The following is a 23,964-nucleotide window of genomic DNA, read 5'->3' on the forward strand; positions in this document are numbered from 1 at the left end:
CCTAGTCACACTTCAATTGATTATTTCTGGAATGCATTATAAAAATGGCATCTCTGCATTAAAAGGGGGTCTCTAAGTAGTGATGAGCAGTACTTGCAGCATAAGGTCTAAGACCAACTCTCCCAGGTCCCAGTATCACCATTATGTAGATTCAGTATTTATGAATAAGAAGAGCATAGGTTACAGAGTTTCTCAGGTATCTTGTGCTGTTTTGGCATGTATTAAAATGCCAAAAGTAAATCAGTTGTTTTTTCATGGTCAAAACCTAGAACACACACACACATACCTACAGGCACAAGCACATGTATATATACCTCCTTTTTTTTCGGAGACAGAATCTCCCCCTCATCCAGGCTGGAGTGCAGTGGCACAATCTTGGTTCACTGCAACCTCTGCCTCTCGGGTTAAAGCGATTCTTGTACCTCAGCCTCCCTAGTAGCTGGGATTACAGGCATGCACCATCATGACCGACTAATTTTTGTATTTTTTTTTTGAGACACAGTTTCACTCTGTCCTCCAAGCTGGAGTACAGTGGCATGATCCTGGCTCACTCCAACCTCTGCCTCCCGGGTTCAAGCGATTTTCATGACTCAGCCTCCTGAGTAGCTGGGATTATAGATGCCTGCCACCATGCCCAGCTAATTTTTGTGTTATTAGTAGAGATGGGGTTTCACCATGTTGACCAGGCAACTCCTGACCTCAGGTGATCTGCCTACCTCGGCCTCCCAAAGGGCTGAGATTACAGGCACCCGCCACCATGCCTGGCCAATTTTTGTATTTTTAGTAGAGATGGGGTTTCACCATGGTGGGCAGGATGGTCTCAAACTCCTGGCCTCAAGTGATTCACCTGCCCTGGCCTCCCAAAGTGCTGGGATTACAGGCATGAGCCACTATGCCTGGCCACCTCCTATATTTTAACCCTACCAAGTATATACTTTGTTTTTATCAGGATTTCTTATCAAACTATGACTTCTAAAATGATTTATTTATATTCACTCCCTCTCTCTATATAAATAGATATATGGAGATATATAAAGAGGTATATACATAGATCCTAAATCTAGGGATATGTACTAATCAATCTATTTGTTTGTTTTTCTTTTTCAGAGACGGAGTCTTGCTCTGTCACCAAGGCTAGAGTGCAGTGGTGCAATCTCGATCACGGCAACATCTGCTTCCCAGGTTCAAGCAATCCTCCTGGCTCAGCCCTCCGAGTAACTGGGACTACAAGGCGTGTGCCACCATGCCTGGTTAAGTTTTTTCTTTTTTGTATTTTTAGCAGAGATGGGGTTTTGCCATGTTGGCCAGGCTGGTCTCAAACTCCTGACCTCAAGTGCTCCGCCTGCCTCAGCCTCACAAAGTGCTGGGATTACAGGTGTGAGCTACCACGCCTGGCTAATTTGCGCCAACATTTTACAATCATTTCAAAGTATTTGCCATTGAAAGAAAGCATTCAGTTGCAAAATTCTGACATTCCAGTAAATATTACTAGCCAAAGAAAACTCTTAATTTCAAGATCAGAGTGCCAATGCTTTTCTTTTCTAAATAAGAAAAGTGCCAATGCTTTTTCTTTTCTAAATAAGAAAAGTGCCAGTGCTTTTCTTTTCTAAACAAGAGTAAAGAAAAAGAAGGCCCTTATCTCTAAGACCATCTCTAGCAAATAACTGTATCTCCAAAGACTTAGGTAAGAAATTACAATTCTTCAGAAAAATATTCTGGCACTGTTTAAATATCTACTAGTTTTCTAATCCAAAAGGCTGACTCTTTCAAACAGGGTACTATTATTCAATTAAAATTACTGCTTCTCGGGAATTTGAGAAGATATATCTTTTTTTTTTTTAATTTATAACAAGAAAAAAGCTGGGTTTACCAAGAATACTGATTTACTTCCACTAAAAAGAAATTGGGGGACAAGAGAGAAAGGAGAAGATTGAAAAAAACAAGTATGACTCTACTATTTTATGGTCTCTGAAATCAGAGATGCGAGATTGCATGAACATAAAGTATTAAATGGAAGGGAAGAACTACAGCTCTTCTAAACCAAAACCTACCACTTGTAGATGCAAAAACTGATCCCTGATAATCAGTGAATTGCCCAAGTTTACTACAGAATTATAACCAGACTACAGGCTTTGTAACCTTAGCCCCCTAATTTAGAATTTTATCTATTTTCCTTATACTGAATATAAACTAAAGGCCAGGAGATGAAATCTACTCTTTAACATTAATGTACCACTTAGATCTTAGATAGTTTATTGTTAGTTTCTCTGGAAGCTAATACCAAAAGAATAACAGGCTTCCTGTTTTATAGAAATACTACGCACTGGTTAGAAGGCCATCTGCCCTGAACAATCTTCTGTTATTTATTTTTAGCTTAGGAAAATAAACACCAAAAATCAATTATTTCACTGGTACCTTGGAAAGCTAAGTAGTGTTGGAACATGACAAGTTAGATGAAAGACCTTTGGACATTTTTCGCAGCACAAGAGATCTCCTCCATTTTGGCAGACAGCACACCAGTCTTCATTTGGGTCATCATCTTTATTGTTGCCATCTCCTCCAATCCTTGCCGACCTGTGCATGAGGCTTCGAATTGGGGACTTTCCATTAACAAGGCTGCTGAGCCCTGACTGTTTGCAGCTTTCATTCATATCTGCAGGTTCAGTTTTCACATGGTTTTCCAGGCTTGCCAATGCATCCAACTCACTTTCTAGATGCAGGCTGGTTGAGAGAGGTGGTGTCAAGCTACTCTCGGGACTGCTCAACTAAAACAAAACGATGACAAATTCTTGAAGAATCATTTAATCTTTATTGTATGCAGTATGTGCATTTAAAAGCTATGTGAATATGCATATAGATATACTGACATAACTTAAATTTATTTTATAAATCACAATAGTGCCATAAGAAATGACAATAATCCCAAAATTATTCAGGCACACTAACATATACGATTTTAAGGGGTCTGCCCCTCTAATAATGTCTCACTCAGATAATAAGTAAATTAATTAAACTGTTAAGCTACTGATTGGGAAGTCAGCATAGGGTTATACTTTTCCTTGAGAGAGCTAATTATGGCACACTCCTTTTCATACCTAGAATCTTTTGCATAGCATTTTAGAAGCATTCTATAATATTCTTCTGCTCACCTATCATTCCACTATATTGTAGGAAGGTTGCAACAACTTAAAGAAATCGTACACCACCCTTGGCACCCATTTTTTTAATGGGGGTACTTTCTAAACCAAGTTCTGGATGAAGAGGTAACAGTACTCCAAAAACCCAAGGCTGAATCTCTTGCTCTCTGAATCTATATATACTGTGTTAAATATACTAATACCTTGAGATGAATTCCTATGTGCCAACCATATAAAAAAGGAAAAAGCCTGGTCAGAAAGAGAAAACAAAAATCAAAATATTTAAACCAAGAGGGGCTTAGCCTTCCTTCATTCTATATTAGAAATTATATAAAATGTTCCACTCAAGGAACTCCAGAATGATTAGTAATACATAAGCCAAAAGACAATCTTCCTATCACAAAATTCTGATCAATAAATTTCTTTTGTGTCAGCAATCTTAATGCTGAGCTCACAGGTCCAGGAGAATGCCAAAGATCTTTTGTGGCCTGAGAGTCAACGTAACTACTGAAATAACAATTTCAGGACGAGATACAATCTGATTTAGCATCATGGCAAGAATACTGACTAAATACAAATTCAAAGATAATTTCAAATGAGTACTTAGTACAATTATTGTCTTTTCTGATAATTACAGCTGACTCTCAGACAAAAAAGTTGAGTTAGAAAAAGATATATCTGGCTTGTGCCAGGCATGAAATTTCAAAAATAAATAAATGTTCCTAGAACCACTACTTAGTCTTAATATACTCAGAGCTGAAAGAATCAATGAAGTGATGTCCTTAAGTCCCTGTCAGACCCCAGTGGGAGCTTACCATGCAAGCACTCCTCCTGCCATCCTCTGTTTTTTCTTGTTTTACACCTCCTGAAAAGCTACATATTTCATCTTCAGTCCCAGGTTCTTGCTTGACCTTCACCTGATCAGATTTGAAACTAAGACTTGTCTTCTCAGCAGTTCTTCCTGATGAGCCACAGCTAATAAGAAACAACAAATAAAGATCAGATATGTTTGACATATGGTATAAATAAAAACAATTGTATGAAAAGTAATGTTTACTAAAGTGAAGACAACAGACAATTAACTTTGTAGAAGATAAGGATACCTCATAATGTGGTTAAGGGGAATGTGGTGTAAAGCCTAGCTTCAAACTCTTTAAAATTATGCAGCAACTTTCAGAAGACCCTGAAAACACATTTTATGGTTTGAAGCACTTCTATCTTCACACACACACACACACACACACACACACACTCCTATCTCTTAGCTCTGTCCACTGAAAAGGCCTAAGAAACAATGAGCAATTCAGTAGCAATGAGTGCTATTAGCACTAGAATATTACCCTCAAACACTATTTTCCTGCTTTTCTGCTAACATTACCAGAACTTCCTGGGAAAGTAGCTGATTCCAGGTCTGAAGCAAGAAATGTACAAAATGAACCTGAAACACTGTTTCACAGGAAACACTGAAGTTTAAAAAAGACTGCTGTGATTATAGCAAAAGGACTAAAGAGCAAGCCTGAGAAAGCTCTGAAGGCCAAAGATGGAATAATGTTAAGTGTTCAATACATATATACATACATACATACGTAGATACATAACATATGTAATGGATTAAAATATACAAAGTATGTTTAAATATCTCAGTCCATAAAGGTAATAACAATAAAACTGTCACTGTTGGAGGGTGTTAGAAATCAATTCGTTACCACAAAAGCAGGGAAATAGAATTTATCCTATCTTTCCTATAACCCAATAGTTGATGACGAAAGTTTCTCTTTACAGAAATACTCGAAATAAAGAATGATACAATAATTAAAATATCATATTTCAACCAGCAGAAAAATAATAGAGCTAAACAATGATTATTAACGGTTGCTATCACAAAAACCCCAACCAGGCATAATTCGCCCCTGCTGGAAGTATACACTACCACTACACTACCAAGTCTTCTTGCCCTCCCTTCCCCCAAATCAAACCTAAATCTGATCAACCCTCTTGATCTAAATACCAACATAGACAAAAAAACAGGAGGCAGTGTGTACTTAAATGACAAGATGGAGAAATTGGGAAAACATTATAGGAGAAACTACATTTTTACAACAAATAAATTGATAGTGACATAAACAAACTGATGGAAATGTATAGAGCTTATTTGCATCTGATTCAAAGAAATCATCTGGTACTTTTTAGAAGGCATTTGTTGCAAAAATTGGGAACATTAAACATTAATGGATCTCTACTGATATTAAAGAATGAGATGTTAAATTTTTTTAGGTGTGATAATGGTTCTGTGGTTATAAATTTTTTAAGTTATTTTCATTAAGTGATATATACTGAAACAGTCACAAGTGAAATGACTGAGATTTGTTTCAAAATAATTCAGACCAGAAAGGAATTGGTAGAAGTATAGAAGAAACAAGATTGGCCATTATTTGATCACTGTTAAAGCTGGGTGTTAAGTATACAGAGGTTCTTAACAAAAAGGAAAAAAATAATTATTAATAACATAATACTCACCTGCCTCGACTGCCAGTACTAGAAGTACTTGGGGGTCTCACAGGTGTGTGAGAATTGGATAAACCTAAAAAGTAGTAAGTCAAAATGAGTATCAATGCATATAAGAATATTTGGAATTCTACCTACTGGTCACAGAACTCAAGATTATTATAACCCAACTAAAAAATTCTTGGAAATCAGATCTAGTCACAAAGTCGGGAATACATGTGTAACCATTAGCAGACATCAACCAGTTTCTCTCAGCTGTGTCCAGACATCACCTCAGAATCCTCCTCAAGGCACCACTATCCAGTCAATAAAACAGACCAAGAAAACGTTATGTGCCATCCCTCAACAAGTTATTTGATAAAATATTCTACTTAGGTTCCCATTAATTATTTTCAGAAGTCCTGAAATAATTCTTATTAAATCTTAAAAATTATGTGATTTAAAAAATATGTTAATGTTGCATCTCATGAAAAATCCATATTCACAAGTGAACTGTTCTTCCTCTAGAAAGAAGTAGGTGGTCTGTTTCAGTAAGAAAGAAGTAACATTTAATTTACATCAGAAAAATACATTCAATAACACTTCTAGAATGTTAACCTGTTTGGAGTTGCTTCAATCACGTATTCAAGAGTCCCAACTGAATCACTGAGTAATGGGGTTAATAAAACCACTGGGATTTTGGAAGAGAGCTACATATCATGGCTATTTTAATAGTTCTCAGCAAATTTTTTATTTTAAAATTACAGTTTGAAAATTAACCTGCCCTTCTTCAGCTCTTATTTTTAAAATAATTTTTCAATGTTTCATTATTTTACAAAGTGTTTTAAAGTTGACTTGGAACCAAAGAATTCTTCAACTGACCCCCTGTATTGTAAAATGTAAGATTAAACCCATAAAAGACTGTGACTATACTAAGGGTTGAGTAATTTGGAGTTCCAAACAGTGTCGACTACAGATATATATCAATATGATTTCAGTTAGCGAAAAGAGTACCAATAGTATTTGAACAAAAATAATTACAAAGAACAATCAAGAAAAAAATATCTGTTATTGTGTCAACTTGGCTAGGATATGACACCCAGCAGTATGGCCAAATATCAGTATAGATGGTACTGTGAAGGCATTTTTTTTTTAGATGGGATTAATTAACATTTAAATAAGTGGACTTTGAGAAAAGTAGATTATTTTCCATAATGCAAGTGGGTCTCATACTATCAGGTAAAGCCCTTTTAAGAGAGAAGAGAAGATGGAGCCCTGTTCTCTCCCCTACCTCCTCATGCCCCAAAGAAGTTATTTTGTCTCAATACTTTAATAATACTCTTACCTGGGTCTCCAGCCTGCCTGACCTGCCCTGCCAACACCCACAATCACATGAGCCAATTCCTCAAAATAAATCTCTCTCAATCTCCCTCTCTCTCTTCAAGTAGACTTCCTACTTATTCTGTTTCTCTGGAGAATTCTGACTATGACAGATAGTGAGACTTTTTTTTTTTAGGTGTTAAAAAAATAAGGTAATATCCCTGTTTGCTTTACCTGATGATCCCGGAGAAAGGGCAGAGGGTCCTGGGGAGGGATTCATGGTGCTTGTAGGCTGTGGGGGTAGGTGACTGCCTGAGATGTATCTACTTAGTAGATTATCTAAACTACTTGAGCCAGCATCTTCCAACTGAAGAGAAAGAAGATAAAGACAAATTTGCTTTGATTAAAGCAGAGAAGTTATTAATTTTATGTCACTGCTTATATTCAGTTTATTAATAAACTAACAGATTATCCAATATCAAGTTGAGCCTTATTACTGCTTCCTTAGGGTCCTGAGGGCCCACACAGTATAAAGTTTGTGTGGATAAAACTGTATTATTCAACAAACAACTAGGTGCTCAGAGCGAAAACAAATCCTGTATGTTCTATTATGAAAATAGCTGACATGCTCTGACACTTCTGCCATTTCTCACAATTGCTGCAGGACCTATTTATCAGCATTCTTGTCCCCAGTATCCCTCCATTTCAATGTCCATAATCATTCACTTAAATAGAAATGTAATTATGTTAGTACCCAGCTCTAAAGCTCTAGAAAATTCTTATAGCCCACAGAAAGCCCTTAGCTTGACACATAAGGCCCCTTACTACATAAAAAAGGGCATAGTCAACAGTACATATGAGCCCTTCCCTTACTTAGAGGCAGTAGGATAAAGCCAGAAGACCCATAACTATGATTCTGGGCTGGTTCTCAACCTGAACGTCAGTTTCCTGTCTTTAAAACATGCCACCTATATTGCAGAACTCTGATTAAATGAGAAAATATGTAAGAAAGAGTAAAAAAAATTATTCAAGTATGAATATTACCTTAAATCTTACACTGTTTCATAAAAGAAATGGTCATATTGTTCTTTTATTTATTTTTGAGACAGGGTCTGGCTCTGCTGTCCAGGCTGAAGAGCAGTGGTGTCATCTCGACTCACTGCAACCTCTACCTTCCAGGCTCAAGCCATGCCCTCCATTTCAGCCTCCTAAATAGCTAGGACTACAGGCATGTGCCACCATGCCTGGCTAATTTTTGTGGTTTTTTGGTAGAGATGGGATTTTGTTACATTGCCCAGGTTGGTCTTCAACTCCTGAGCTCAAGCAATCTGCACACCTTAGCCTCCCAAAGTACTGTAATTACAAACAAAACAAAACCCATGCCAGAGACATGAAGGGCTGAAGGTGAGAGTAGGCAGTAGGTTAGCTGGAGGGATAATCAAAGGACAATACAGTTGTGTTACCCCCTGTGGTCATAGCTGTTGGCCAAGGATGTACTTGTAAAGCTGTAACTACAGGTGAATCCCTAGCTGCAACTCAAGTCAACTGGAAGATTTGTTTTGAGGGGGGAGTACCTAATATGGGCCAGAGATGAAAATGGGGCTGCAGGCCACCTAAAAACAAAGAAGGGGGAAGATGATTCAAAACAGACACGAAAATCTCAAGTTACCTATTTCCACTCCTTTTTATACTCCTCACTTGCAATTTATATCGCTTGCTAGAAAGATAACTCTAAGGGTAGAGGATGGACAGGTCAGGAAAAGGCAAACAGGAAATACATTAAAGGGCATCCCTGATGTCATTATAACCTCCAACAGCTAAGCTGCTAACTGAAACATTCATCTGTGGCTTTCACCCATGGATAGTCACCATAAATAAAGTTAAAAGTCTAATGGAAAGACATTAAATTAATTCATTTATTCATTAAAGCAATGTTTTTTGAGCATCCCTGAATAAGTACATGGAAATATAAGTATTATATAATTTTCATGACCTAAAAGTAAAAACACAGTCCAATAGGAAAATGAGCAAAGACATTTCACAAAAGACAATTTACAGAAAAAATAATCAATGAACATAAGAAAACCAGTTTCACCAAAGAAATGAAAATAAAATTAACGTGGCTCAAGCCTGTATTCCCAGCACTTTGGGAGGCCAAGACGGGTGGATCACGAGGTCAGGAGATTGAGACCATCCTGGCTAATGCGGTGAAACCCCGTCTCTACTAAAAAAATACAAAAAACTAGCCAGGCAAGGTGGCGGGCACCTGTAGTCCCAGCTACTCGGGAGGCTGAGGCAGGAGAATGGCGTAAACCCGGGAGGCGGAGCTTGCAGTGAGCTGAGATGCGGCCACTGCACTCCAGCCTGGGCGACGGAGCAAGACTCCATCTCAAAAAAAAAAAAAAAGAAAAAAGAAAAAAAAAGAAAAATAAAGAAAAGAAAATTAACAATAATGTCATTTTAATCCATCATTGGAAAAGATGGAAAAATGATTTGGGAAGACAGTGCAAACATGGGCATTTTCAAATATATAAGCTGGCACAATATTTTTTGTAGAGCACTTTGTCAATATCTATGTGAAATTTAAATGTGTAATTACTTTTGGCCCAGTATCTACATAGCTTACAGAAATATGTGTTTGAAACTATACACTCATTGTGCCTCAATGCAGCTTTTTACAAATGATGTTAAGGTATAAATAACGTACAATAAACTAAACATATTCAAAGTGTAGGATCTGATGTGAAAGTTTAATGTATTTTCACATAGTATACAACTGGGACACCAAAATCAAGAATAGTGAACAAATCTTTATCTACTACCCCCAACATTCCTCATGCCCCATGGTAATCAATCTCTCTCTCAAACAACCTGTCCTCAACCAACCACTTATCTGCTTTCTTCAGCTTTAGTTTTTTTTTTCCCTAGAGTTTTATATAATTTGAATTATATACTGTATGCTTTTTTCATCTATTTTTTTCACTCAGTATAACTGAGATTTATCCTTGCTGTTGGATCAAGTTCATTCCTTTTCACTGTTAGTTAATATTCTATTACACGAACACATAATTTGTTTATCCATTTATCTGCAGGTGGACATTTGGGTTGTTTCCAGTTTTTGTCTTATTACAAATAAAGCTGCTATAAACATGTGAGTACGAATCTCTGTATAGTTATATTTCCTGTTTTCTTTTGGCAAATAAAAGCAGAAGGGCTGAATCATTATGACAGATACATGTTTAACTTTTAAAGAAATTGAACTTTTTTCAAAGTGATTGTACCATTTTACAATCCCAACAGTGTTTGAAGGTTCTAGTTCCTCCACATTCTCACCAATACTTGCTATGGTTAATGTTAAGTCTATTTAATTTTAGCCATCCTAATAAGCGTGTCATGGTACATCTCACCGTGATTTTAACTTGCATTTTCCTAATGACTAATGACGTTAACATATTTTCACAAATGCAGCTTTGTTTTTAATAGTAACATATGAGAGATAAACCAAAAGTTCACCAAGAGAGGGCTAAACAAACATCCAATGAAATGGAATACCATATGGATTAAAACACAAGAAAGCTCTAAGAACTGACATGAAACAGTCCAAAAGCAGCTGGGCACGGTGGCTCACACCTGTAATCCCAGCACTTTAGGAGGCCAACGTGAGTGGATCACCTGAGGTTGGGAGTTTGAGACCAGCCTGACCAACATGAAGAAACCCCCATCTCTACTAAAAATACAATATTAGCTGTGTGTGGTGGCGCACACCTGTAATCCCAGCTACTCGGGAGGCTGAGGTAGGAGAATCATTTGAACCTGGGAGGCAAGAGGTTGAGGTGAGCTGAGATTGTGCCATTGCACATCAGCCTGGGCAACAAAAGTGAAACTCCATCTCAAAAAAAAAGAAAAGTCCAAAAGCAAAAATGTAAAAACAAATGTAAAACTTGCAACACAGTATTTATAGCACTAGGTGTGTACATGTGGTATAATCTCATTTTCTGTTACTTAAAAAAAACTACACGATGGGCCTGTTGGCTCATATCTGTAATCGCAACACTTTGGGATGCCAAGGTAAGAGGATCACTTGAGGCCAGGAGTTCAAAACCAGCCTGGTCAACTATTAGTAGCAAGACTCCTAGTCTCAAGTGATCCTCTACAAAAGAAAAATTTGTACAAAAGAGTGAGACCCTGTCTCAAAACAAAACAAAATAAACCAAAATATATTAAAACATACACACACACACGTGTTTCTAAACTCATGTTTGTATATTCCTAGGGAAAAATCTGAAAGGATGTACACCAATATAATAGTCAGGTGAAAGAACGGGATAGACAGCTATTTTTATTTTTTTCCTTTTTCTTTTTTAAAAGCTACAGTGGTTTTATATAGCTCATGAAGGCCTTTAAAAAGTAGGCAAATCTGATAGGTCATGTACACTACTCCTACACCACCAAAACCCTTCAAAAATGGTTTCTCATCCAGTTAAGGATAAAATCCAAAATCCTTTATGCAGTTTAACAAAGGCCCTACCTGATCTAGTTTACATTTTCCTCTATAGAACTAGGCCCTTCTCTCTTTCCTGTTCTTCACTGGACTTTTTTCTGTTCTTCAAAAGTGCCCAGTTCCTTCAGCCCTTGTGGGATTTCAAATTCTGCTCTTTTTCCTAATAAAATTTACTGCTGATATCTCCCTACTAACTCTTACCCAGCTTCCAGGTTTCAAAGAGGCTTTAACAACCCTCTAAGTGTTATTGGGTTCTCCTGGTATATACTCACCTTACGTTGATGCCTTATAATTTCCCCTTTGAGTAATGCTATACAATTTATTATAGGTAGGGTTTTTAAAAATCTATAAATGTCTGCATTCTCCTGGCCTGTAAACTCTATGACAGCAAGTCTCTCTCATCCCCACTGTTCCTCAAGACAAGTACAAAGTACTCAACACACTTGGATGAATGGTTATAATTTTCCTATTAAGCATAACACGAAAGCATAATAGGGGTCCTTTCTCCCAAAGCTTACTTTTTAATAATGAGGGCTGGTGAAAAAGAAAAGGAAGAGAAAAATAATCATAACAACTAACGTTTATTGAATACTTACATGTCAGGCACCAAACTTAATCTTACCAACATATCCATGAGGTAGATTCTATTTTTTTTTTTTTTTTTTTGAGACAGGGTCTCACTCTGTTGCCCAGGCTGGAGTGCAGTAGCATGATCACGGCTCACTGCAACCTTGAACCCCTGGGCTAAAGGGATCCTCCTGTCTCAGCTTCCCAAGCAGCTAGGACTACAGGTCCATGCCAAGATGCCCGGCTCATTTTTAATTTTTTTTTTGTAGAAACTGGGTCTTGCTATGTTGCCCAGGCTAGTCTCAAACTCCTGGCCTCAAGTGCTCTTCCTGTCTTGGCCTCCTCAAAGTGCTGGGACTACAGTCAGAGCCACTGCACCCAGATTTAAGACAGCTTAAAATAAAACAGTGACAAAGTCAGCATAAAAAAGAAAAATCACAAAATCTGACCTCAGACTTGAAATTATCATCTACAGTATACCTAACTGCTTTGAATCTCACACTCCTTTCATGCCCTTTGTTGCTTCAGCATACATAATTCTTATCTGGAATATCTGCCTTCTAACTAACCTTGACTAGCTAACACTTGCCTACTTATCTTTCAAGTCCAAATTTAAGATGATCTCATATAAAGTCGATTCTGACTTCCACAGGCAAATGTACAACCTTCTGCCTCTACTCTTTCACTGTCATCTATACACATCCATTTGTACCAATAAGCTCACTGTTTTGACGGTTTAGAAAACTGTCACCCAGTCAGGTGCAGTGGCTCAGGCCTGTAATCCCAGCACTTTGGGAGGCCAAGGTGGGCGTGTCACCTGTGGTCAGGAGTTCGAGACCGGCCTGAAAAACATGGTGAAACCCCTTCTCTACTAAAAATCCAAAAAACTAGCCGGGCGGGGTGGTGCACGCCCGTAGTCCCAGCTACTCGGAAGGCTGAGGCAGAAGAATAGCTTGAGCCCAGGAGGCGGAGGTTGCAATGAGCCAAGACTGCGCTACTGCACTCCAGCCTGAGCAACAGAGAAAGACTCCAACCAAACAAAAAAGAACAACAATAAAAAAGAACAAAAGAAAACTGTCTCCCTATTATACAAGAAACTCCTTGAGGTCAAGGACCATTTCCATTTGATCCTTATATAATCAGTACCTAGGGTCTAATACATGGTAAGTTCTCAGATATTTGTTAAAGAAAATATACAAGTACATTAATAGTGACCCATGTTTCCAGAAATGCTCTAGTGTTATGCTGTATTGAAGACGTGGCCTTGAACCTAATAAAAGGATTCCATATTTAGCTGCTATTCTACTGATCATCAGGAAAATATTACATTTTACCAACAAACAGAAAGGTTCTAAACCTGATTAATGAAATACATGTACTGTACCACAAGTGAAACACTAAAAATACTACAAAACATTCCCTGTTTTCCATTTACTGTCTCCTATTACCTTCTTGCATAAACAAAATGTAAATGCTAAAATTCTTCATTTTAATATATTTCTTCTAGTTACCTAACTATATCACCATTAATACATCTGACTTAGTATATATCAATAGCTATACAAATAATTCCTCATCTATTCTATTTTGTGTAACAACTCACTTCTATCTTATTACTCCCAGCTGTGCCTTTTCACTCCCTCAAACCATTGCATGTACCATTTCCCAAGTCTAAAACAACAACTCTATCTTGGCCAACAAACTATATCTCATATCTACACACTAAAGTGCAATTCAGTCCTTGAGGAAGTTTTTCTTATCAGGTAAAAAAAACCTGAGACTTCACCTCTACATTTGAATCTTAAACTTAGCTATCTTGGCTATTTCAGCAGCTTAAACTAATGCTAATGCTAGGTTTTCTCCATGTGAATTCTTAATCTAGCCAAATTAAGTAGAAGAAGAGTTAAAAATAATCCATAAATGTGCTTAAATATGCTTCCTGAAAAACGTGCAGAACAGTTACACAATTAAACCTCTTTTCTTTATAACCAGCAATGCAACAACAGCTTAGTATACTACGTTCATACTTGTATGAACCTGTACATGAAAGCTCACAGCACTACTCCTGACAGCCAAAGAAAAGCAAATGTTCACTGATGATGAACAAATGATATATGTATACAATGAAATATTATTCAGCCATAAAAAAAATGAAATCCCAATACATGCTAAAACATGGACAGACCTGGAAAACATCACGCTAAGTAAAAGAAGCCAGACATCAAAGGCCTAATATAATTCCATTCATATTGTGCAACGTCCATAGAGACAAAGTAGATTAGTGGTTTCCAGAGGCTGGAAGAGAAGGATATGAGTGACTGCCAATGAGTACCATTTCTTTTGAGGTGATGAAAACATTCTTGAATTAGCGGTAATGGTTGTACAATCTTGTGAAGGTACTTAAAACCACTGAACTGTACATTTTTAGAGTGGATCTCATGGTATATGAATTATATTTCAATAAAAAAGATGATACTTGCCTCTCCCTTTGTAAGGTTCTTAAGAACTAGAACCAAGTCTTGTTTATCTTCTTATCCTCAATGCTTGAGAACTTTAGCATAAGGTAAGTGCTTAGTAAAAACTGAATGACATTGTTAAACTGTGCATACCTCTGGCTGCCCGAAGCTTTCAATACCACATCTTTCCAGGCCTACAATCCCAAACTACCTCCCTGGTATTGTTACAGGTAGTGTGGAGAAAGAACTGGACTTACAATTAGTAGTCTGGACTTAAAACTCCAACTTTTCTTATTATTTATTTTCTTGAGATAGAGGTTCACTCTTGTTATCCAGGCTGGAGTGCAATGGCATGATCTCAGCTCACTGCAACCTCCATCTCCCAGGTTCAAGCAATTCTCCTGCCTCAGCCTCCCGAATAGCTGGGACTACAGGCATGCACCACCACGCTCGGCTAATTTTGTATCTTTAGTACAGATGGGGTTTCTCCATGTTGGTCAGGCTGGTCTCGAACTCCTGACCTCAGGTGATCTGCCCACCTCAGCCTCCCAAAGTGCTGGGATTACAGGTGTGACAGCCACTGCACCCAGCCTAAAATTCCAACTTTTCTATCTTTCATGTGACTCTAGGAAAGTCACTAATGAAACTGCCTGCATTAATTTCACATGGCTATAGAGATACTACCTGAGACTGGGTAATTTATAAACAAAAGAGGTTTAATTGACTCACAGTTCTGCATAGCTAGGGAGGCCCCAGGAAACCTACAATCATGGCAGAAGGCAAAGGGGAAGCAGGCACCTTCACAAGGCGGTAGGAGAGTCAGTGCAGAGGAAACTGCCACTTTAAAAACTATCAGATCTTGTAAGAACAGCATGAGGGAAACCACCCCCATGATCCAATCACTTCCTAACAGGTCATTCCCTCGACAAGTGGGGATTACAATTTGAGGTGAGATTTGGGTGAGGACACAGAGCCAAACTGTATTACTGCCTTTGCAAAAATTCTATCAGTGAAAGAGTCAGGGAGGATCTGATCTAGTCAACCTCCCTCTTCTTTGCCTTTAGCCTTCATGCTGACATTAATTATTCCTGGGTTTGAGACAAGCTGACTTTGGGAGACATTTAGTTTATAGTCTATATAATAGCCCTTCCCCAAAACTCAACTGCCTTTGTAAAGTTAAAAAGAGACCACCAGGCTAGCAGGAGGAAAGGAGCTTCAATTCTGCTAAGGTGTTGACATAAAGGACTGCCAGCCATTACTCTGGAGGTCATAAGATAGGTAACTTCTTTAATTACTTCTGCAGATAACATCACTATTGCTGAACCTAAGACTGGCCTTTTTAGATACCTTTTGAGGTTTCTTGCATATCTGACACAGACAATGGCTCCACCTGGAGCCAACAAGCCCTCCAACAAGCCCTCCTGTGGCCCCACCCAAAAGCGATTCAGCAAGTAAGGTGGATTTTCCCACACCCCTATGACTGCATCCCCCAACCAATCAGCAGCAAGCACCCATTGCCTTACTGCCCCCACCCCTTCCTCCAAACTACCTTTGAAAAACCCCTACACTGCCAGGCACAGTGGCTCACGCCTGTAATCCCAATACCTTGGGAGGCCGAGGCGGGTGGATCACTTGAGGTCAGGAGTTCGAGACCAGCCTGGTCAACATGATGAAACGCTGTCCCTACTAAAATACAAAAATTAGCCAGGCCTGGTGGCGTGTGCTTCCAGCTACTCAGGAGGCTGAGGCAGGAGAACAGCTTGAGCCTCAGAGGTGGAGGTTGCAGTGAGTTAAGATTGCACCACTGCACTCTAGCCTGGGCAACAGAGCTAGACCCCATCTCAAAGAAAAGAAAAGAAAAGAAAAGAAAAGAAAAGAAAAGAAAAGACCCCTAAACTACAAGCCTTCAAAGAGAGTGATTTGAGTAATAACTCCGTCTCCTGCGTGGCGTGGGTGGCCTCACGTCAATTAAATTCTTTTTTTACTGCAATGCCATGGTCTCCGTGAATTGATTTTGTTTGTGCGGTGGACAGAATTAACCCATCAGGTGGTTTTATGAACCTCTCTTACTCTTATCCATAAAACAGGGATATTACATATCAGGTGATTTTAAGCATTAAACTTATATATTGCCTGTGAAAGCTCTTTGTAAACTATAAGCTGTTATCTTAGAAATGTTACTTTTTAATTTATATTTTAAAAGTTTCCATTCTATATGGTCCAGTCCTCTCATCACCAATAAAACTACCATTCCCTCAGCCAAAAAAGACTTCTCCTAATATTAGGGAAGCAATCAGATTGAAAGAATTCACAATATGTTAGTGATTTCTGAACAATTTTGTTAATAGTGCATTGTATTCAAAATTTTTGCTAAATGAGTAAATTATAGCTGCTCTTACAGGAGCAGGGGGATGGGTAATTACGTGAGATGATGGATATGTTAATTTGTTTCACCATAGTAACCAGTTGACTACATATATATTTAATATCATGTTGTTACCTTAAATATACACACTTACTTTAAATAAAATTTTTAAAAAAGTTTGAAGCTTTAGAAATATCTTTTAAAACTCTTATATAAACCCATTAAAACCCACTAAAACAAAACACTGAACTGTAGCCACAGAATGAATCAAGGGTGCTACTGTCACAACAGTTTCATTGCTCCTTGTTCCTATGGTGATCCCGGACTCCAAGATATGAAAATAACTCATACATTGCATAAAATAAAATTCAGTATAATGCTGGCAGATTATATTTACATTTTAAAAGAAAATGCTTTTAACTGAAACAAACTGATGAAATTTCAGAAGGATCCAAAGGATACTTTTCTTCAGTTGAAAGGGGCAAAAGACCTCACTCAAAGGTCCTTCACATTCCATCTATTCCTCTTCTCCATCATTTCCCTCTCTCGGTATAAGCCTCACATTGTCTACTATCTTGGCCTTCCAACCCCATCCTTTTCTCAGCCCAACTGACTACCCCTTTTGGATTTAACAGAAGAACAACAAAGATCTAACCACATTTTGGTCCTGGGTCTTCTCTCTGGCTCCAAACTCACACCAGGAGTGCATCATCTGAACAACGTTTGCCTGTGGCAGGTGTAGAAAGGGAGTAACTAGCCTTTTAGCAAAGGTGATATTAATCCACCATTATTGTACTTCCGTTTAGACAGTCCCATAATTTGCTATTCATACGACATTCAATTCCCCAGAACTTTGAAATATTGAGGAATGCTAGTTTTAGCTAAATAACTTTTCAAGACTCAAATATTTATACTTAACTCTTTTTTAACTGGCAAATAACAATGTGTCTACTTATGGTGTACAATGTAATGTTCTGATCTATGTTATAGAAAGATTGAATCAAGCTAATGAACATATCTAACCCCACTAACCCACCATTTTTTTGTGGTAAGAACATTAAAAATCCATTTTTGGAATTTTTAAATATATAATACACTATCAATAAACTGTGGTCACCATGCAATGCAAGAGATCACTGAAATTTATATCCAAAAGAACTGAAATTGTTATATCAGAGAAATTATCTGCGCTCCCATGCTCACTTCAGCATTATTCACAATAGCCAAGATATGTAAGCAATCTAAGTGTCCATCAACGGATGAATGGATTTTTTAAAATATGGTATACATGGCTGGGTGCAGTGGCTCACGCCAGTAATTCCAGCACTTTGGGAGGCTGAGGTGGGTGAATCATGAGGTCGGGAGATCGAGACCATCCTAGCTAACATGGTGAAACCCCATCTCTATTAAAAATACAAAAAATTAGCCAGGCGTGGTGGTGGGTGCCTGCAGTCCCAGCTGCTCCAGAGGATGAGGCAGGAGAATGGCATGAACCTGGGAGGCGGAGCTTGCAGTGAGCCGAAATCGCGCTACTGCACTCCAGCCTGGGCGACAGAGCGAGACTCTGTCTCAAAAAAAAAAAAGTGGTATACATATACAACGGAATATACTATACGGCCTCTAAAAAGAAGGAAATTCTGTCATCTTGCAACATGAATGGAACCATTAATTATACATACATTATGCTATGTATCATAAGCCAGGCACCGAAAGACAAATACTGACTAAGCTCACGTGAAATCTAAAAATGTCCATCTCATAGAAACAGAGAATAGAAAGGTGGTTAACTGGAGGCTAGAGGAGGGGGTGGGCGCAGAACGGGGAAAGCGAGGATGTTGACGAAAGTTTCACTTAGATTGGATGAGACTTTTAGTGATTTAGACTTTACTCTTTAGAAATTTCAAGGAAATGTTGATCTTGAATTTAAAAAAAAAAACAAAACTCTGAAATAAATACTCTAACTCTGTATTTAACATTAAGTTTAATGAAGCCTCAATCAACTTAAATACAAACCTGTATGGGTGGAATATCTGGCAGCGATGGAAGGTTTTCTGGATTGGTAACTGAGGGGATTAGCTCTATTGCTGTAACAGATGGGCTGGTGGGACCTCGGTTTGCATTTGCCATAGTTGCTGTAGTAGGGCTCGTTGGGTTGATTGTGGTGTTGTGTACCGATACTACGGGAAAGGGTCCAGCATGCCCTGGGTTTGAGTGCTAATAAGAAAGAAGACATTATCATTACTTGATCTGCCAGAATCACTGAATATAAACTATACCTTTGTAATTTTTAGTTTAGGAAGGAAACAAGAAACAAAGAAGTTGGCCCTTTCAAACTTATTCAGGAGAAGAACAGTTCAAACTTAGCCTTTTCATTTTTCCATTCATTTTTGTGTAGTATCTAGGGAAAGGCAGACTTGCCAATAATTTCCCAACATGTCAGCCTGGTGATATGATCTTATTTCAGAACAAGAAAGTATGTAATAGAGGATCTGTAAGCCTCCAAATTTTCAAACACCAGGGTAAGAGAACTACCTTTCGGTCATTATTCCTCTTCAACTCTTAGTCATTTTCTACTAAAAACGATTACAAAATACAGCTTGATGTGGTAGAAAGAACAATGAATTTACAGAAAGGAAAAATGGCATCAAGTCCTGACTCTAATACTGTGTGACCTTAGACAAATCACATAATCTCAGTCTTTTATGTGGATAATAATATCTCACTTGTTTCATTGTGAGGGTTGTTATGAGCATCATTTAAGACAACATAGAAGAACATCTTAAGAAAACGACTTATACACATATAAATAAATCATTTGAAATATTTAAAAACTAAAAATGCTTAATAACATCCAGTGATTTCTGTAGAGGTATACCCAAAGTCTAAGAAAAATGTCCTGAGATGATTCATTGTCTGATTATTTAGCTTCTGTGCTCTGACAAGGTGTACTTGGCCCCCAGAAATACTTGAAGGCTTTCCATGGACTAAGGGGTATATGATTATGTGAAAAGTCTGAAGGAAATAAATGTTCAGATCCTCAACCTTTTGTATGTGCTCTTTAAAAAGAAAAAAAAAATCTGATATGCCTGAGAATGTGCCATGCTCTGCTGGATCTCCTTTTCCACCACTTTTGCAACTGCCCTTCCCCCACCCTTGACAGAAGAACACCACACCTTTGACCATTCCTAAATCTTATTCTAGGCACACTGCACCAAGAAGGAAAAAAAAAAAACCTGTAGAAATAATCAAAGGCACAATTGGAAATAATGATGTTGGGTGTCTGACTCCAAAACCTGGGTAACAAACCTTCAAATGGGTTCGAATATTTGATGATTAACAAAAAGGAAGTTGTCACTGACAAAAAGTTTTTAAATAGTTTTGATAGATCGTTTTCTCAGCTTATAATCTAGAAAAAATTCAAAGAATTGAGGGATATTACCATAATAAAATTATTTTAATTCCCAAATACATAATTTTGTAAACAAGTTTCCTGAGCATTACCTAAAAACAAATCCCAAAAAGCTAGTAATAAAAACCTGTGTTGAATTCTGACTTATTTTAAAAATAAGTAACAGCATACAAACATACATAACCAAAAGCAGGAGGCAAAAAGTCTCCATCTAGCTCAAAGAAATGTATATCCAAAAGAGTTTTGTATCTTCTAATATTCTTAAACCATGTAAATACACCCATTTTGTTTCCACAATTGTGGAGGTATAATATAATGATAATTCGGTCCACAGAATAAGTTTTAGAGCTTAATAATAACCCTACTGTCACTGGAAATTTAACAATTTATTACAATAAACATTTATTCCTGCAGACAATTACAATAGGCTAATCTATATCTATCAAACAGAACTATATTACAGTAAGATGAAACTCTGTTGAAGAAGTAGAAGTGAAATTCAAGTCCAAGGAGAGCTTGCTAGGGTATTTGGAATTCTGGTGGATTCATTTAAAATAATGTAAAGGTTTTTCAACTTTATAGCATCAATTTTTACAATATGCTATTAAGTATAGCTTTTGAAACTATTTAAACTTAAACCTATAATGGAAATTTTAAATGAAAGCCTTCAAATGTGAGTGAGTATGTATTTTTTTTTTTAAATAGAAATGGGGTCTTGCTATGTTGCCCAGGCTGGTCACAAAATCCTGGGCTCAAGCAATCCTACTGCCTCGGCCTCCCAAAATGCTGGGATTACAGGCGTGAGCCACCAGTCCCAGCCAAGAAGTGTGTTATTTTAAAGAGCTCTTTCTGGATGTACATGGACCAAAAAGTTGAAGGACCACTGTTCTAGGACAGTGTTTCTCCAACTTTAGTATGCAGATTGACCTGAGAGACTTAGTACAAACTTAAATATTACTGAGTACTCTCCACCTAGAAATTCTGATTTCAGTGGTTATGGCTAGGAATCTATTCTGACAAGGTCGCCCACCCCACCTAAGATGACTGGTGATTCTGATGGTCTTTAAAACATGTTTTGAGAAACATCATTCTAAGAGTTAAAAAGTAAACTCTATTGTAACTAGAAATCCTATGAAAAAGTGGCCTCACTTTATACTCATATCTCCCATATAAACATAACTAGGTAAAGATGATAAAACATGTATCTAAATACACTTATTAAAGCATATCTACATCCTAAAATGAACAATATTTGAGTACAGAAAAGGTTAAAAAAAATAGTTAGCTCTGTTACTCTCAAAGCCCTTTTTATATATTAGGATCAAAAAGTCACATTAAAAGAGCAGAGCAGCATTAAGGTTCTTGCTATTTTATCATTGCTTTTTGTGATTGTGGGTAAAATCACCAGCTCATTAGATTTGTTTTTCACTTCTGTAAACTGAATGGGTTAACTATATCAGGGTTTCTTAACCCATAGTATATGATGCACTTAAGGCAATTTTTAAAAGCTCTTAAAATTAAATACAAAATCTCATGTGTATGTTTATTTTTCCGGGACAAGAGGATATACAGCATTAATCAAATTCTCAAGCATATCAATGACCTGCTCCCAAAAAGTGATTAAGAAAATGGTGTCTTTTAATTTTAAAATTGTAGGATTCTTACAAATGTAACTCTAGGCATACTTGTCTTTGGAGGTGTGGCTGCATCATGGAATACTGAGGGCCGCTGTGCCTGGGTATCCCTGGTATTCTGGCAGCATTCTGAGCGAGTCTCATCTGATGGGCTTGAAAAGCTCCACAGTTCATGTTGCCTCTTTGCATTGTTTGCACACTGATCAATCGAGGAGGCTACAAAAAGTAGAAATTGTAATTTATGTAATAATTTTAAAATAAATTTATATTTTAATTATAAAATGTAATCATAAAAATAATTGAGTCAAGATAAAAGGGTATAAAGTAAAAAGTATAAATAATTCTTATCGCTAGCCCCAGTCCCCAGAGGACTGGTAATGACTAGTTTGTGTATCACTCCCTAATTTCCCTTTTCTCTCTCTCTCTTTTCCGTTCCCTCTCTTTTTCTCTGTATGTGTGTTTAAAGCGTATCAACATTAACTTAACCCATTCCGGAGTAATAGTTTTGATTGGGATGGCAGTGGAGACAGCAAAAGACACACAGGGATAGGAATGATTTGAACAAATGCCTAAGGAACATATCAGATCCTAGGCAGAAACAATCTAGTCCTTTGGTCCACACAATTACACGTGGAAAACAAAAAAGATTTGATGTGAAAGGATGAGAAGAGAACTTACATCCTTCCACAGTACTAGTGAATTAATTTTGTTTCCCAAGAAAATTTATTTACTGCCTTTCTTCATATCTCCCTTATATCACCATCATAACCACAGCAAATATTTAAACTCTGACTTTTGAGCTCCACTCAAAGTCCTGCCAGTAACTCTGAAATGTGTAACTTTCTTATACAGGAAAAAGTGTAGTGTTGAGGACTTCATAATTTCTATCAATAATGTAGTAACACCATACTTACCTGCTGTTGTAACATCTGAGGGGCTGCTTGTCTAGGATGCTGTTGTGTTGTTGTTGTTGTAGTTGGTACAGGTGCTGGTGGTTGCTGCATCCTCATCTGTTGCAACTGCTGATGTTTCTGTGCATACACTTGTTGTTGCATGTGCTGAAGTCGAAGCTGTGCTAAGTTAATCTGTCCAGGGGTTTTACTAATGTGGTTTGTCCCTGGAGGAACTTGCCCAACTACAACATTAGGAGTATAACCAGGAGTTGGTTTACTCTCTATTACTAGATTACCTGAAAAATTTAAAAAATAAGATTTTGCATATAATCAACTGAATCATCTACTTTGTTGAGTAATCACCATGTTTTCCTCTTTCCTCTGACAACTACCAGCACCTCAAAGCTCCAACAGTACAGCAGGGAATGGAGTCAGTTTAAAGATAATGATGATGATCAGAAACTTAATACATTCCAAAGCTGAATAAATGACTTTTGGTTATTCAGAAAAATATATTCTCTGCCCTTACTCTTTTTTACACAGACATACAGAAAATTAAGAGACTAAAAGAGATATCTATTAGAAGAGGCCTAACTAATCAATCTAAATCAATTCTCCCATGACAAGACTTACTCAAGAATACTCGAGATTGCTAATACTGATTCCATCTGCCTTTGAATTGCCAAAATATGCAAGGCAGAGCATTACAATGCCACAAAATCATCTTCTGTGGAAATACTGAATGCTTTAAACAATTTATATCCTTCGAAGTGATGGTTTTCCTTGCTTTCTATGGAGCCATTGCTTTCTAGGGACAGAAGCCAAATTTTAGGAAGATGGGATTTAAGGCACAGGTTGACAGGCTTTCCCTGTAATGGGCCATAGAGTAAATATTTTATGCTTGGCAGGCCACATAAGATCTGTCTCATAGTCCTTGGTTTTTGTTTTCACAACCAGTTGAAAACGTAAAAACCATTCTTAGCTACCATGTCACACAGAAACAGCTGGCTGATGCCAGAACTAAGGCTATAGCTAAATTTGAATATAATTTTTTTCTGTTTGCAAAGATTACTTTTTTTTTTTAAAATAACAGAAGGGCAATCAGCCTCTGCTTTTACAATTCCCACTGTTTAAGACTTAACTGTTCTGAAAGTGAGTTTACTCAGTCTGTAGATAGCTCTCTAATTGCTAGGAAGTT

The 23,964-nt window shown here is 37.5% G+C and overlaps 1 protein-coding gene across 2 annotated transcripts in view; it reads right to left on the reverse strand.

Moving 5' to 3' along the window:
* Positions 1-23,964, reverse strand: part of TRIM33 (tripartite motif containing 33) — a 119,726-nt gene that overhangs the window by 10,231 nt on the left and 85,531 nt on the right. For both annotated transcript variants that reach the window (XM_030935866.1, XM_030935867.1), the window contains exons 9-15: positions 22,788-23,062; positions 21,925-22,089; positions 18,844-19,044; positions 7,176-7,308; positions 5,655-5,718; positions 3,953-4,112; positions 2,416-2,765 (exon numbers count right to left, since the gene is read on the reverse strand). In XM_030935866.1, the coding sequence (XP_030791726.1) occupies positions 2,416-2,765; positions 3,953-4,112; positions 5,655-5,718; positions 7,176-7,308; positions 18,844-19,044; positions 21,925-22,089; positions 22,788-23,062 (1,348 nt within the window). The remainder of the gene's footprint in view (positions 1-2,415; positions 2,766-3,952; positions 4,113-5,654; positions 5,719-7,175; positions 7,309-18,843; positions 19,045-21,924; positions 22,090-22,787; positions 23,063-23,964) is intronic.

This window comes from Rhinopithecus roxellana, chromosome 8, assembly GCF_007565055.1.
Source record: "Rhinopithecus roxellana isolate Shanxi Qingling chromosome 8, ASM756505v1, whole genome shotgun sequence".
In the NCBI taxonomy this organism is placed as follows: domain Eukaryota; kingdom Metazoa; phylum Chordata; class Mammalia; order Primates; family Cercopithecidae; genus Rhinopithecus; species Rhinopithecus roxellana.